The sequence below is a fragment of the Stegastes partitus genome, unplaced genomic scaffold (assembly GCF_000690725.1).
Source record: "Stegastes partitus isolate 25-593 unplaced genomic scaffold, Stegastes_partitus-1.0.2 Scaffold35, whole genome shotgun sequence".
Lineage (NCBI taxonomy): Eukaryota > Metazoa > Chordata > Actinopteri > Pomacentridae > Stegastes > Stegastes partitus.
In genome coordinates, this window is record NW_007577766.1 from 1,206,056 (window position 1) to 1,221,268 (window position 15,213).

A 15,213-nucleotide genomic window follows, 5' to 3' on the forward strand; every position below is an offset into this window, starting at 1 on the left:
TTTGATTTGTTCCAAACACTCACAGTCCTTCCTCATGACTCTCCTGTCACTCTTCTTCCACACAGAGAAAATACATTTCAACACTTCGTTGTGTAGTTTTGTCTCCTGCTTTCTAGCTCGGATTTATTTAATCTTTCTTCCTGTTGAGTTGCGTGGGTTTTTGATATTCCCTCCCTTCCCTCTCCTCCCTGTTTTGTTGCCCATATCACTTCGTTGTTTTTCTGTTGCTGTTTATTCTCCTTGCATTACAACATCTTCACTCTTTGTAGCGAAGGAAAACTTGTTATTTGATATGCTGCTGTTGTAGCTTTTTTCAGTTACGGCTGCAGACGTTTAGACACACGCAGCTATTCAGAAACTGATGCTTAGAGTGCTGAATGAATGCTGTTTTTTTGATTCTTCTACAGATTGTGTGTGTGTGTGTGTGTGCGTGTGTGTGTGTGTGTGTATGCTCAGGCATGCAAATGTGTGTGAGACCTTGCTGACTGTTTTGTATTCTGGATGTGTCACTGTCATGCCTACGTACTGTATGAATTACTCCTCTGTCATTCTGGCCATCCCTCTCCCTCCGTCTTCTCTCACTTGCGATACCCCTCCTCGGCTTCCTTTGCTTTGTTCATGGCTGCTTCCTAGTCACGATCACTTACCTTTTATATATGCATTTGCTGTGAATTATCTGCGTTATAATGTGACTGAAATGAACTCTCTGCCCCACCCCCATTTCTCTGCAGAAAGCAGAAATTGCAGTGGCCCCGCTGACAATCACTCTGGTGAGGGAGGAGGTGATCGACTTCTCCAAGCCCTTCATGTCTCTGGGCATCTCCATCATGATCAAAAAGCCTCAGAAGTCCAAACCAGGTGTTTTCTCCTTCCTGGACCCACTGGCCTACGAGATCTGGATGTGCATAGTGTTCGCTTACATCGGAGTCAGTGTTGTGCTGTTTTTGGTGAGTGGTTGTTGCGATCTAGAAGTCAGCACGTGAGTTGGATTGCAGGACTGTCACAGAAGAGTTATTGAAGGTTTGGAGTTGGGGAATGAAGGAATAGATCCCTTCTTTAGGTCCCAAGTTAAAAATTTGTCTGAACCAGAGACCTCCTGCTCATGTATATCCTATTGGGACACATTTGCTGTTGATCTGAAGTCAGTTCGGTCAACATTTCATGACGGTTTTTACTTTTAGATGCACTTTTCTGACACTATAATAACTTGGTGTTATCATGCTATCTTGATGCTCCTCTAAGAGTTCACCATTTATATGTTTTACAGGTTATTAAAACCCTTCGATACTTAAATGCAGTTAATAATTCAATAGCTATGAAGACATTGCCTTACGGCCTCAACTAGAATGTCATTTACTGTTTAAATTTAAAAAGCTTTTGGGAAATCATTTAGTACTTCAAGGCATCACAGAGAGCATTGTGTGCGAGAAATGCAAATACTTAATGTGAGATATTTAAGATTTAAGATGCTCATTTTCACATAATAAAATTGCAGAAGCATAACTCCTGTGATACCAAAGTGTCTGACTATTCAAAGCCATTTACGCTTTTACATTATTCAGAAGGACATCCTCCAAGGTTTTCTTTATTTTATCTGTTAGGACAGTTGTTAAATGGACTTCTCTCACTGTTAATTTGCCTATATCTACTTTTAAAGGTTTTTTGCACACCTATGGAATAAATACATATGGGATTTCATAGTTTTGGCTCATTAGATCCCCAATATTAGCACGTGGAGTCAGGTGACATCATGTATTTGCTCCGCCAACATCAACCTGACCAGACGTGTTTCAGCCAGAAAAACAATTGTGTAGATGTGCAAGACCTTTAATGCGTTTTGAATTGTTATTTTGATGCACTTGTTCGGCTCTGTCTATCTTTACAGTGTTGATCACTTCTTCTTCTTTTGCTGTCGCAGGTGAGTCGCTTCAGTCCGTATGAGTGGCATGCAGAGGAACCAGAGGAGGGAGCCACTGAGCAGGGCCCCACTGACCAACCTCCCAATGAGTTTGGCATCTTCAACTCCCTGTGGTTCTCACTGGGAGCCTTCATGCAACAGGGCTGTGACATCTCGCCACGGTGAGGGAGCAAAACGATGCGTGTCTGAGACCAAGAATGCATTTTGCGTACATGTGACTGGGAGAGAAAGAGATAGTATTTGAGGCTGTATGCAGGAAGCGTGTGTGGGCTGCAGAGACCGGTGTTTAACTGTCTGTAATGATAGAGTGCTGTACTATTAGACTGTGGTGATTCAGACTGTTGACAATGTGAATCACCTCTCTTAGCACTTTTCTAGCTTTCACCAAACTTGGACTGATTCACCAAGACACTGTGTGCTGACAGCCGCTGAAGATGCGCTAGACACAGAACAAATACGGACAAACGCGAACACACACACACACACACATGCAAACACAAAAGCATAAAAGTGAGAAGAAAAACACCTGCACACAGTCCAGCAGTCATGTCCATATAGGTCTGTTATGGTGGAGGATTTAGCCGCTTGCTAGGTGTGTATGAATTTTTAATGCACCACTGAAGAGGCACAGTCCAGCTGTATTTTTAGAATATTTATAAGAATATGGCATTTTATTATTGATAACCTGAGAATGCAGTTTAGTGAAATATTCATAGCCAGCATCCTCAAGACCTTTAGGGAGCAAATCTAAGGAGAGAAGAAGCAGGAGGGAGAACTTCACACCAAAACAAATGAAAGAAAAGATTGATAGGTGATTAACTGAAAGAAGGAAAAAGTACAAGCAGAAGAAGCTTTTCTGAAGTGGTTACTAGCTTATGTTGTGTTGTAGGACGACCCGAAGAGTTCAAATTTACTTTTAATACATACATTCATGACATTTTTGATTACGTAGCCCTGTGACTGTGATATTTGAGACCCCATCCAATGAAAATCAAGATTTCAACTTGATCTAACATGTCCATTTGGTGTTTTTTAAATGCTAGAAGAAACATCATGAGCGAAATAAACAGTCAAAGACATGCCTGAACATTTTCTCCTTGAAACTGCAGTTTACCCATGACAGTGTCAAACACATGGATTCAGACAGCCAGAGTTTCATATGTAACACACCTAAGGATCCAATCCCATCAATTTGTGTGATAGGGCTTTCCGTATCATTATTCATCTTGACTGAACTGTTTTTTTTGTTGTTGTTGTTGTTTTTTTTTTAATGCTCAAACATCTATGTATGAGCTCAAGCTGTAGCGAGAGACTGAGGGGGCAGTTGAAAAAGAGACGCCGACTTCATAAAACTGCTGATTCTAGCAGAGGCAGTTATATCTGAGCCATTTTTAAGGCATGAATGGATTCTTTTCATGGGGAAAAAAATTACTCCTAAAAGGGTCATTTTGATGCACAGACGTGAGTTTTAGGAGTTTAAGCAATGCCCGTAGCACAGTAATGAAAGTCTCACATGTCCCCAGAATGTGTCTTTCAGTATTTCAGCACAAAATAAAGCACAGATGGTTCATTACGCCGTGATTGTATAACCACAGGTTTTAGTCCAGTTCTTTACAGACTGTTTCAGTGTCTTTAAATGCAGTTGAGCTGCTTCCGTCCCCGTCAAGAAGAAGACTCTCCCTGCTTCTGTGATTGACAGTACAGAGCAAACAGCTGACTGTATGGCAGCCGACACGGACCTGAATGAGTGTGTGAGACCAGAACTTTTTTATCACTTCTAACTTTCTCTCCGAGTGATCATTTAATAGCACAGCTGTTGTTTTTAACTCGTGTGTGGTGGTCAGTCAGTGCTGCTGGTATGAAATCGGTAGTTTAGTGGTGAAGAGCAGAAGCTTGGAAATGACTCTGAAGTGACTGCTGGCTAACATGTGGTTTTAATGGACTGCAATTCAGCCACAGTTTCATACTTGTTCTGTTGTCTGAAACTGAAAAAAAACGAACAAATGAAAAAAAAAGCTTTGTTGGTAATTCAGCTGCATTAAAATGCATTATACGTGTGCACTGAGAGCATGAGAGGAGCAAACAGGTGTAAACAGTGGCTAAAGTGGAAGCACAATAGGTGACATGAAAACACAATAATCCACCCAGTCCTTCTTATTGGTTTTACATCGGTTCATCTCTACATGTTCCTCAGCTTTACAGTTTCCACAGAGCTCTGACCTGTGGCCATACAGTCAAAGTCAATGGTCACGTTAATCACATGAGTCATACAATGTGCTCGCATCAGGGACTGTCCTATTGTTGTGGTGACATTGCCATTAATAATAAAAGCTATCCACTGGATCAAATTAAAGCAATCTCATTCCTCAGATGCTGGGAGTACATCAGACTCTCGTGTTCATTCCTGCAGCCTGCAACAGAACAATTGGTGTACTTTGCTTATAGCTGCGATAATCCAAACTTAGCAGAAGCAGCTCTAGAAAGTAAATGATCCTGGTGGACTGAGAGGCAGCTGAATGAAAAGTTTGCTAATTTCATTGATCCCACATGTCCTTTCTCAATGTTAACATTTATTCATGTCCAGCCTTTGAAACAAGATATTACTGACATGCTTTTCAACAATCTTCGTCTCTTCTCAAGAACTCTTCTAGTGATTCTGAAACTAGTTTACAAAAGTACCACTCAAACACTTCTACTCCGTCCTCATTAGCGTTTTGGGGAAAGAACAAAAGTTTCTCATCAGCTGGCCAAACTTTACTTTCTCCCTCCTTCTCTGAAGCTTCTCTGCCCTTCTCTTTTGCTCTTTCATCCTTCTTTCTCACACTCCCTCCTTTTCTCTCTCCCCTTCCCGACACCTGTCGTCTCCCTCTCCTCCCCACTTTACTGTGACTGACAGGCCAATTCTGGCCCCAACACACGAAATGGAAAACACTCACACCAGCTGCACTCACACACACGGACACACACACACACACACACACACAAACATGCACACGAACACACAGACCCTTCACACACCGACTTTGCTTACACACACACACACGTGCAGAACAAACACCCACTGTGCAGTTTCACAACAATACAACACACACATGCAGACCTCTCCGTCACTTGCAGGCCCTGTGCATAAGCTACAGCTGTCATAGCGATAATGTGATACTTAACATGAAGCCAGTGTTCGTCATATAAATCACAAGGCCCTGTCACTTCCAATACAGCACAACTCCTTCATGGGCCAGGATTACTGCGGTCATAAATGCCAGATTATATTCTTGCAGTGAGAAATCTGTCACTTCCATAGTTTTTCCTCTTCTCCTTTATTGTATTTTATCTTCTGGACTCTTCATACAAGACAGAACATTTAAATGCAAATCTAAGTCTGCAATTTCTGTCTCATAAAGGCTGTTCATACAGTAGTAATTTATCACGTAAACTCAATGTGATGTCTAATGTATCACAGTTTTGGTGTTATGAGATTAAACCACACTGTAGTGACTGGCTGCACAGCTCTGTGTAGCAGTGCTGCTCTACTCCCAGTATGACCGTGCAGCAAACTGATGGAAGCATGCTGCAGATTTGGATCAGGGAATTCAACCCCCTGTTATCTACAGAACAGAGCTTTGGAAATGCACATCTCTTAATTGCAGTATTGACAGTATGGGAACATACTCAGTGCTGAATTACTGCTTCCTAACGAGGAGGAGGAGGAGAAAGGAGGTCGGGGTGAGGTGAAAGTACTCAAAGAACAGCATGCACCAATGGTGACAGCAGAAAAGAAGAAGAGACTCCAGTATACTGACTTTAAGCTACACATTCATTCACACAGACAGCAATGTGATCCTCATACTGTATTAATAATTTGTGGCTAAAAGCGAAGAACATTGTTTGTTGGAACGTTGCTGTGAGACTAGCGTGCAGGATGTTCAAAATAGTATATGTGCGTAGGGTGAAGAAGCCTCATACTAAAATTAGGGATGATGATATTGGCACAAAAATGTAATATCTGTCAATATCGTTATTGTTTTTTTGTGTTTTTTTTGACGACATTAAAAACGGATAAAATAATGCCTAAATTTTGCCGGCATTTACCAATACGCAAATGATGGCCAGATCAAACTGTGAAGTGTGTAAACAAGTGTGGCTGCAGTAGCGAACATACAGTGGTGTCGGTATCGGTTGATATCAGAATCAGAAATTGAGAATTGAACAATATCGGCATATTGGATATTGGCAAAAAAGCCAATATCGGACATCCCTAACTAAAATGTATTGTAGCTACGCTGATCAACGACACAAAATGTACTTCTTTTACAGTAAAGGCTGTGAAAGTGTGAGATTCCTACGTTTTGTCACCTTGCTGCCACATCACACGATTCACAAGTTTAATATCACGTGGTGTGACTCACCACATGTAGGCTGCTGGTGTACACCTGCCATTAGCTGCATATTTCACTCACCTCCTGCGATCCTTGTGTTGCCGTTTTCGAAATCCCCATTGCTGCATTATACAACAACACCAACCTCCTTGCTAACGACTTACCACAGGGAAAATTTCAAGTTTTGCAGACAATACAGATCACACAGTAAGGTAGCCCTGATTTGTAGTTTGAGTTTTTTTAAATGGTAAATTAGTCATTATAATGACTGTTTTGCATTCCTGCTCCAAAACAATTCTGTCACTGTATCTTTCACTCAGTTCTGCTCTATGACTGTGATTCGTTTAGATTCAGACTTCAGTTTGGCAAAAGATCATGGTTTGTGTAAAAATACAGCTATGCAATAATTGCCATAAAGCTTTTGTTGTTTTCTATGGTGCTGGGGTGACGAGTCCCACGACAAGAATAACACATAAAATATGTTAGCATTTCTCAATTTTACAGCCTTTTTAGTGAAAATAATAGCTTTGCTCTATAAACCTACATAGCCATTATCCTGTTACTGTGATGTGAGACTGGTCTGCTTAAGAACAACAGAAAAGCTACGAAACTACCATTTTGTCACTATTTCACTACTCAAAGGATGTATAATGTGTCAGCTCTGATTCAGAATAAACTCATGCCATTCACAATACAGCAGCAATGTTTTCACTCAGCCCATGTTTGTACCAGTTAGTATTAAGGGGTTAAAGTGACCATAACTTATAATTTTATAATGGAAGGATTTGCCCTCATCTATTTATTCTGTGATGCTATGCTCACTTTTTTTGTTCCACATAAGCATCTGCTGCGACACTGTTCATCACCGCATGATGATCACCCCTCTTACCTATGGCATTTAGTGAGCCTCACCTCCACCCCTCAACACTGCCCTAGCTGCTGATTGTAGTGAAGGAGACTGAAGGAGGAGAAATTTGTCATCGTCACTCCTAATCCCTCTTCAGGTGGGCTGAAGCGTATGCTGCAGGGAGTGCTGAGGCTTTACTGACGTGCGTCCTCTCCTTTACACTTCTACCTTTTATCTTTTAATATATTGTGCTTAGAAGTGGAGCTCTAAGGAGCCAGATTTTGTGGCCTTCAGTGTGCGACTTGCTGGGTTGTTGTCTTTGTAACAAAGCTCTTGAATCTTGAATCCAGCTTCTATTCATTTATTAAGAACCCACTTAAACTCATGACTATGTATGAAGAGGTAAAAAAAAAATGTAAAGAAATAATGGTCAGGGAGTTAGCATAGGATTCACTAAAGAAAGAAAGGAATAAACCTGCCGACCGAGCCTTTTGCCATAAAACCGTGTGATGGATGAGCCTCTGTGACACTGTGCTCTGCAGCTATACTAGATCATGCCCTTAGAAAAGGAGACGTGTCATGCATATCATAATGTCATATCATTTTTATATCTCCTCACTTCATTTCCTTTAATCTCCCATTCCCTTGTTCACCTTTGCAAGCAGGCAAAATCATAATGCTAACTCCAGTCACACCTGACAGCAGAAATGTGCTACAGCAACACCAAAGATACGGTATTATCACATCATAGAAAGTATTGCTGCAGTCCTGCTGAAACTCTGTCAAGTTTCCTTCTATCTGAAATATTCAATATTTAACTTTTATTACTCCTTTTTTTTTTTTTTTTTTTTTTTAGAAGTGTATGCATTTGTTAACATGCAGTGTTGATGTTTTGCACAGCTGCATAACAGTCTCTGACACCGATGAGTTAAAATTTAGACCACTGTTTCACGCAAAACTCCTTAAGATAAAAAAAAAGGTTTAATGTTGCCTGTTTAAAAAACCCACCCAACATGGTGTTGGAGGTTCGTGAGTGAACTGGACTTCACATCTTGGCATTATTTTTTTGATGTTCCCATTTCAATACCTTCATTTATTTTTATGGCCATGCCTTAGTGGGTTTGCTGATTTGCTCTTGTGCTCCAGATCTTTATCCCGTTTAAAGGTCGACTTCTGATTCAACTTCAACTTTCAAATGAACTGCCTCACATTGTCATCAAGCACCCTTTGAACCCTTTGAGATGATGCAGAATTCATAGTTGAATCAGTGACTGCAAACTGCCCAGTCCCTGTGTAGCAAAGAAACCCCAAACCAGAAGGTTTCCATCGTCATGGATCATAGTTGGTATGAGATTCTTCTTCTGAAAAACACGTCTACTGTTCCTGTGGTCAGCTGTGACCTGGTCTTTGCCTATATGCAAATTTCACTATAGTGCTCTCAGAGTTTTTTTCCTATACCACACACCCCCACCAGGTAAATGTTCTCTGTCTCTTTTATGATTGTGCAAGCAGTACTTGGATATTTTGGATATTTTGGGGTTCCTGAAGTCTTCTAATTGCTTCAAGCAGCCTGAATTTGATGGAACGACCAATTGTGAAAAAACTGGCAGTCAGTTGAAATCTGTGCCACTTGTAGATGATTTTTCCTACATAAAAATGACACATTCCATCCTTCACTCCTTAATGAGGTTCTTATTCAAAAACTATGGTTTGAAGGTGCAGTATATGTGAGTGTACTAACTTGTGCCGTTCAACTTATCTTTTTTTTAAATTTAAATGATACAAATTAGTAAAAAAAAAAAAAAAAAGCAAATTTTATTGTGTCATTTGTTGGAGTGTTTCAAGAGGATGAAGTGTTTGCTTGTGCAAATACATTAAAAAGTGCAAACACTTTTTTATTTGAAAAATAAGTGCAATATGAAGCCAAAAAAAAACCACACATTTTGTCTGTAGCTTCTATATGCATTTAAACATTGTGAAGAATTTATATATTTATCCAATTTGTTTAAATGTAATCACACAAAATGCACCAATGAGTTGACATTATATGACTTTCAATGCAATCATACCATTAAAAGTGCATATGAATCAAGTATTTTAACTACTGACATCTATACCTCTTTTAAAAAACAGTTCATGCTGTATTCATTCTGTTATACCCACTTTATCTTGTCTGGATATTATCCAACTTCCGTTGTTTAAAATGGATTCCACTTGTTTGCCACTGCCCAGTTGATGGACAGGCCAACCACAACCCAATTCATAGCATATTCCTGCACATCAACTTTACATTTTTCATCTCCCGTATATCTGCCCTGACCACGAGATGCTTATTTTTTTTTTGGTCTGGTTTTATCCTCCCTCTTCTCCATCCTGCCACTTTTATCACCCTTGGCCAGTCAGCAGGGATCAGAGTATTGAGGTTGACATTTACTGTGGAGTTGGGAATAAAGGGAAGGAGGCAGCGTCTACAGGAGGAGATTTTCTTTACAGACCGGTTGAATGCCTTTCTGTCTATTGTATACGTTTATGTCTGAAGGTGTGTGTTTGTCTGCTCTGCAGTCTGCCTGCTCGTGTATTTACAGTGTATTTTGTGATTTTCTTTATAAAGCGCACGTCTCTCCTGGCCTGTATTTGCCGTTGTCATATAACCTTTATGAGCGTCTGCCGGTCAAGTGGTCTGTGTGCGACTCTACATGCTCTCTGGATGTGTGTGAGACTGTGTGTATTGTGTATTGTGCATTGAGCTGCCATAGTAGGTCCATTGGTATTCAGTGTGGGTCCCTCTCTCTGTGCTGCAGTCATCTCTGCAGTCTGGAAGACACAGCATAACACACACTCCTATTCAGCTCTCCTACTTTCTCTGTCCTCTTTTTTTGATCTATCTATCTATCTATCTATCTATCTATCTATCTATCTATCTATCTATCTATCTATCTATCTATCTATCTATCTATCTATCTATCTATCTATCTATCNATCTATCTATCTATCTATCTATCTATCTATCTATCTATCTATCTATCTATCTATCTATCTATCTATCTATCTATCTATCTATCTATCTATCATCTTTTTCCACCTCTCTCTTCTTACTTTTATTAATTGACGTTTCCAGTTCCTTGGCATGTCTGCATGCACGTGAGAGCAATCACTACTTTTTTTTTCTGAGCAGCCCACGCACTCCTTCTCCTGCAAACACGCCGACTTGTTTTTCCTTCACCTTTCCACTCAAGCACAAGGTAATGGCTGGCAGCAGACATGAACATATTTACACTTCCCCACACACATTGTCAGAGTGACCTTGATAATGCATTTTGCACCACCCACCTGTCATCTTCCCGCCCGGGCATTTTCTGTGTCTAATGCAGGTGATTGGCCTGGTCACAACACAAAGGGTGGCAGCGATGTGATGGACGGTTTGGTGATGGCGCTGGAATTTTTAATGAGTGGATGTGAATACATTTTTTAGAAAAGTGACTACAGTGGGAGAGATCCAGAGTGAGTGCAGGAGAAAGAGGGAGGGAGGAAGAGAGAGAAAGAGGTAAATTGATCATCAATGAACATCTCACAGGGATTGGATCTGTCTCTGTCAATAAACATCTGAAATTACAGCTTTCGTCTCTTGTGTATGTGCGTGTGTTCCGTCGTGCACGTGGGTCTGCTGGGCGCTTGTGCACTTCTGGAGTGTTTGCTCGTGTGCAGGCATGTGTGTGTTTGTGAGTGTCATGTGTAAGTATTGAGCAAGTGGCTCTGGGTGTGTTGAATAGTTAATGGTAGCAACAGATCCAGCTAATGGCATGACTAACTAACTGCAGTGGGGCACTGGAGCTTACTGAGTAATTAATGATTAGTCTCAAGGTCACGGATTAGAACCCACTCGTGCTGACTGAGTGTGTTTATTAATTTCACAGGTAATATTTTTTTATAAATAGTCTTTCCAGTGCTCCTCTTTCACAGAGAGTCTGCCTCCTGCTTCATTTTTACGAGGCCTCTTATTGTTTTTCTTTTATTATGCCTTTCATTAAAGGCCCGCTGCACTTCTTCTATTAATCACATTTTTCATGTATATCTGTTTGCCTTTATTCCATCTACTGTGGAGTGGTTTTTTTTGTTTGTTTGTTCTGTCTTTTATAATCAACGAGGCATTTGCTTTATTTCACACCTGTAGTTGCCGTAAGAAATAGATAAAAGAAAGACAAGACACGAAGAACAGAGGATGTTTTTCTATCTGCGTTACTCACTCTCTCTGTCCCTTATTGTGTTCCAATCAAACATTCATGCTTCACTTTCCCGAAACATCAGCCCCGTGACTAAATGACACTCTGGATATTTGCTAACACGCCTGTCACCATCACTTGATGAAACATGTCACGCTTCCGTCTTAACTAGAAAACTGTGTCGGTGGAGGTGTTTAAATGCACCTTTGATGAAGCTGTGTGAAAGTGAAGTATTGTGTTTTTCCAGTGAGTTATTGATTACAGTTTTCAAGTAGTGTGCTTAAAGCTGATCTTCCATTCAAGCTTATGGGAATGAAAATAAAATGTAAGGTAATATCCTCGTGCACACGCATACAGTCTAATATTGCACTCACTTCTGTCAGGTGAGAAAATCCAGAAAAGAAACTGTGCAGCTCAGAACAGTGTGTGTTAGTGTATATGTGTTTGTTTGCGTGTGACAGTGTGTGTGTGTGTGTGTGTGTGTGTGTTTGTGAGCAAGAAAGAGGAACAGCATGCCATTAATCTTTCACACAGAGGATTGGGGAGGCAATCTGTTGCCTATCATAGATGATACATGACCCGCTATAGAATGATTCGCCTGTTGCATACCAACACATAGTATGAAACTATAAGCACAGGCGGCGCGGTTGCCCAGACGCCTCACGTGAAGAATCAAAGGCGTCACTCCTAGAGCTCACCCATGTACAACAAAGTGCGCCGGTGCAGCAGCAAAATATATATGTGCATTTGTACACATAGCTGTGCACATGCATGCTTGCGCATTCTCACAACACATGGTCTCATCTAAATCAAATGCCAGAAGGCAAGCATGTTTCTCTGACTTCACTCCAAGGCCAGACACGGGTTAATACCTCCCTTCCCTCTCTCTTTTTCATTCGCACACACCCACACACATACAAACAAATCAAGGACTACACGTTTAGAAATAGACAGGGTGTTAATCATGCTGTCCTCTGCCAATCTATTTTCCTGTCCTCTGTACGATAGTTGTCCATCAAGTCCCCTGAGATACGAAACCATTTTAGGTTTTCCATCTGAGATTAAAAGCTCCAGTCAGCCACATACAACACGGCAAGTTGGTTGGTGGCTTAGTGCAAAAAAAATCCTGGCCCCATACATGTGCTGATCTCTGACTTTTTACAGTGATACATCTATCTCTATGATGTGTATGAAGAATGCATTTTTATGAACTAATAAATCAGCTACTGTAAAACTGTGAAGCTGTAGGGGTTGTCATGGTTAATAAGGATTAAACACAATGAAATATTTTAGCATATTTCACTGTCTTTTCTCAGCATAGTGTAAATACCATGATAGACTTTACTAAGAGGTTTTATAACAATGTTTCTGAATTTTTTTTTAGGTGAAGCCATAAGCATGGGATCTTGCAGCAGTGTGTTGCTATTTGTTTAAGTCCTGCAGTGCTCCTATGGCACATGCACATTTAATGTGTGTCTCATTTTGAAGGTTAAAGGTAATGTAACACCTCACTGTGCAAGTTTAGATGCATTACTGAACTATAACTTTCCACATGAGGCTGGCTTTGTGAATATTTTCATCATTTTGTGGATATTATCCGCCAAACAGCAGTTAAGTAGTCTTAAATAAAGCCATGGATGTAGTAGATTTTAATTAGTGTGTCATTAAGTATTGCAAGCAAATTAACACAAGTAGTTAGCATTTTAAATGACTCCATTTACTTACTTGTGCCGAGCAAATGAAACCGCGTTCAAAACGTCTATTCTGAGCAAAAGTTGCGGTGCAGACAGAGGTCAAGCTCATCTAACAAATGTAGCGGAGCAAGCTTTCATTTCCTGCAGGCGTTGTGGATGCAGCACAAGCTGTTCAAGTTCAACAGGCTGCGTTTGTAATGTTTCTTTGCAAATGTATCACAAATAAGGAAGCGATCAGAAGAGTGAATGGAAAAGGAAAGAATGTGGTGCCGCCTTTTCATATTTACTAGCTAATGTCAGCTGGGTAGAAAAAAAATAATTGAATTCACTGTGATATACAAAGACTACCAGCGGCTGACTGCAACTTTTAAGGTGGAATGTTTCTTTGCATGTTACTCAGTGCATGACTTGACATTGTAAATCAATCAATATTACCCTAGCTTTGATCTCTCCATTAGTTTTTACTGGCTCCCTTGCGTGACATAAGCTTTAATGACCGAAACATTTAAATGCAAACTGCAAATATTCTATTCCTTCCTTGAAAAAAATAACTGGGGGAGTGTTGTTTCGGTGCACTCTGATAACAGTACACCTATGCCATCTTACTCACGGTATTGCTGAGTTTCATAAAAAAATGAAAATCTAATTAGATTAAGCTGAAACTGGGTTTTGTTTACATGTTTTCATTGCAAAAGAAGGTTAATTAGTTTCAAGCAAGTGTTAACACAGTCTGTTGCAAGATAGAAGTATTATATAAGCTCAAGTATTAAAACTACAAACTCAGCATTAGACCCTGCTGTCACACTGAGACTGACTAACTGTACTCGGTAACATCCGTTTTTGCTCTGAAACTTTCACCCCTACTGAAACTGACAAAATAGAAGCAGGTTTATTTTTCTACCTTACATTCATTTGTGGGCATGTCGAGGGTGATACATTTTAGGCAGCTATACAAGTTTAATGTAATCTTGTCTCTATTGTAAATAAATTGGTTATAAAAATGCACTGTGTGCATTCGGCAGCCTCAGGTAAATTTATGGACCAAAGAAATTCATCCGTCAAGGAAGCAGCTGGAGATGCAGCGTGGTGTTGATGAATACAGCATTTATTCAGTTTGAGATGACAATTCTAATGCAAAAAAAAAAAAAAAAAAGACAACAGATTGTATAAATGTTCTTTGAAGACTTGTGATTGTTCTTCGGTGTCATCCGGAAGTCTGACTTCAGAATCGTTGTGAAACTAGATTCCTTTCTTTACACTGAGGGGTTGTGTAACAGATCTAAATAATGTCTTTTGGGTTATATAAACAGTTACATTTTATAAGGTTTAGTTTTACTGTTTGAATTTATGTACAAACACACACAGAAGAACTACTCATAGTTTTGTGTTGATGCATCGAACCACAGTGTAAATGTGACTTCTCTCTACCAACTCAAAACTAGGACCACTAAATAAGTTTATCTTCACTAATGAACAGTTGGTTAATTCAAAAAGTTTGCGCGCTTTCCCACTACAGAGTCTGTCCTCTCTCAGAGTCAGTCCAACTGATGATTAAAAATAGTGTGTACACGCTTGATATATTTCCTTCTGCTGGTTGAGTTCTCTCCTGCATTAAAACACATTCATTTTAGATATTGATAAGACTAACATCTCTCACTTTTAACCCCCCGTATTTAGCATCCCTAAGCAATATATAAACCTTAAACACATGTTTCATAGGACTTTATATTAGATAGTTTAACATAAACATAATGGTGCTTTAAGGCTGCAAGGTGGTTCAGTGGTTAGCACCATTGCCTCGCAGCAAGAAGGTCGCCGGTTCGCATCCCGGTGGGGGCAACAGGATCTTTCTGTGTGGAGTTTGCATGTTCTCCCCGTGCAGCGTGGGTTCTCTCTGGGTTCTCCGGCTTCCTCCCATTCAAACCAGAAATGCTGAGGTTAATTGGTGATTCTAAATTGTCCGTAGGTGTGAATGTGAGTGTGCTTGGTTGTCTGTCTCTAAGTGTAGCCCTGTGATAGACTGGAGACCTGTCCAGGGTGTCCCCTGCCTTCACCCTGAGTCAGCTGGGATAGACTCCAGCCCCCCACGACCCTAGTGAGGATTAAACGGTGTACAGATAATGGATGGATGGATGGATAATGGTGCTTTAAGGGTATA

General features: G+C 40.3%; 1 protein-coding gene across 2 annotated transcripts in view; it reads left to right on the forward strand.

Moving 5' to 3' along the window:
- The window catches only part of gria4a (glutamate receptor, ionotropic, AMPA 4a), a 106,270-nt gene that overhangs the window by 68,635 nt on the left and 22,422 nt on the right, over positions 1–15,213 (forward strand). For both annotated transcript variants that reach the window (XM_008301639.1, XM_008301647.1), the window contains exons 12-13: positions 732–947; positions 1,919–2,079. In XM_008301639.1, the coding sequence (XP_008299861.1) occupies positions 732–947; positions 1,919–2,079 (377 nt within the window). The remainder of the gene's footprint in view (positions 1–731; positions 948–1,918; positions 2,080–15,213) is intronic.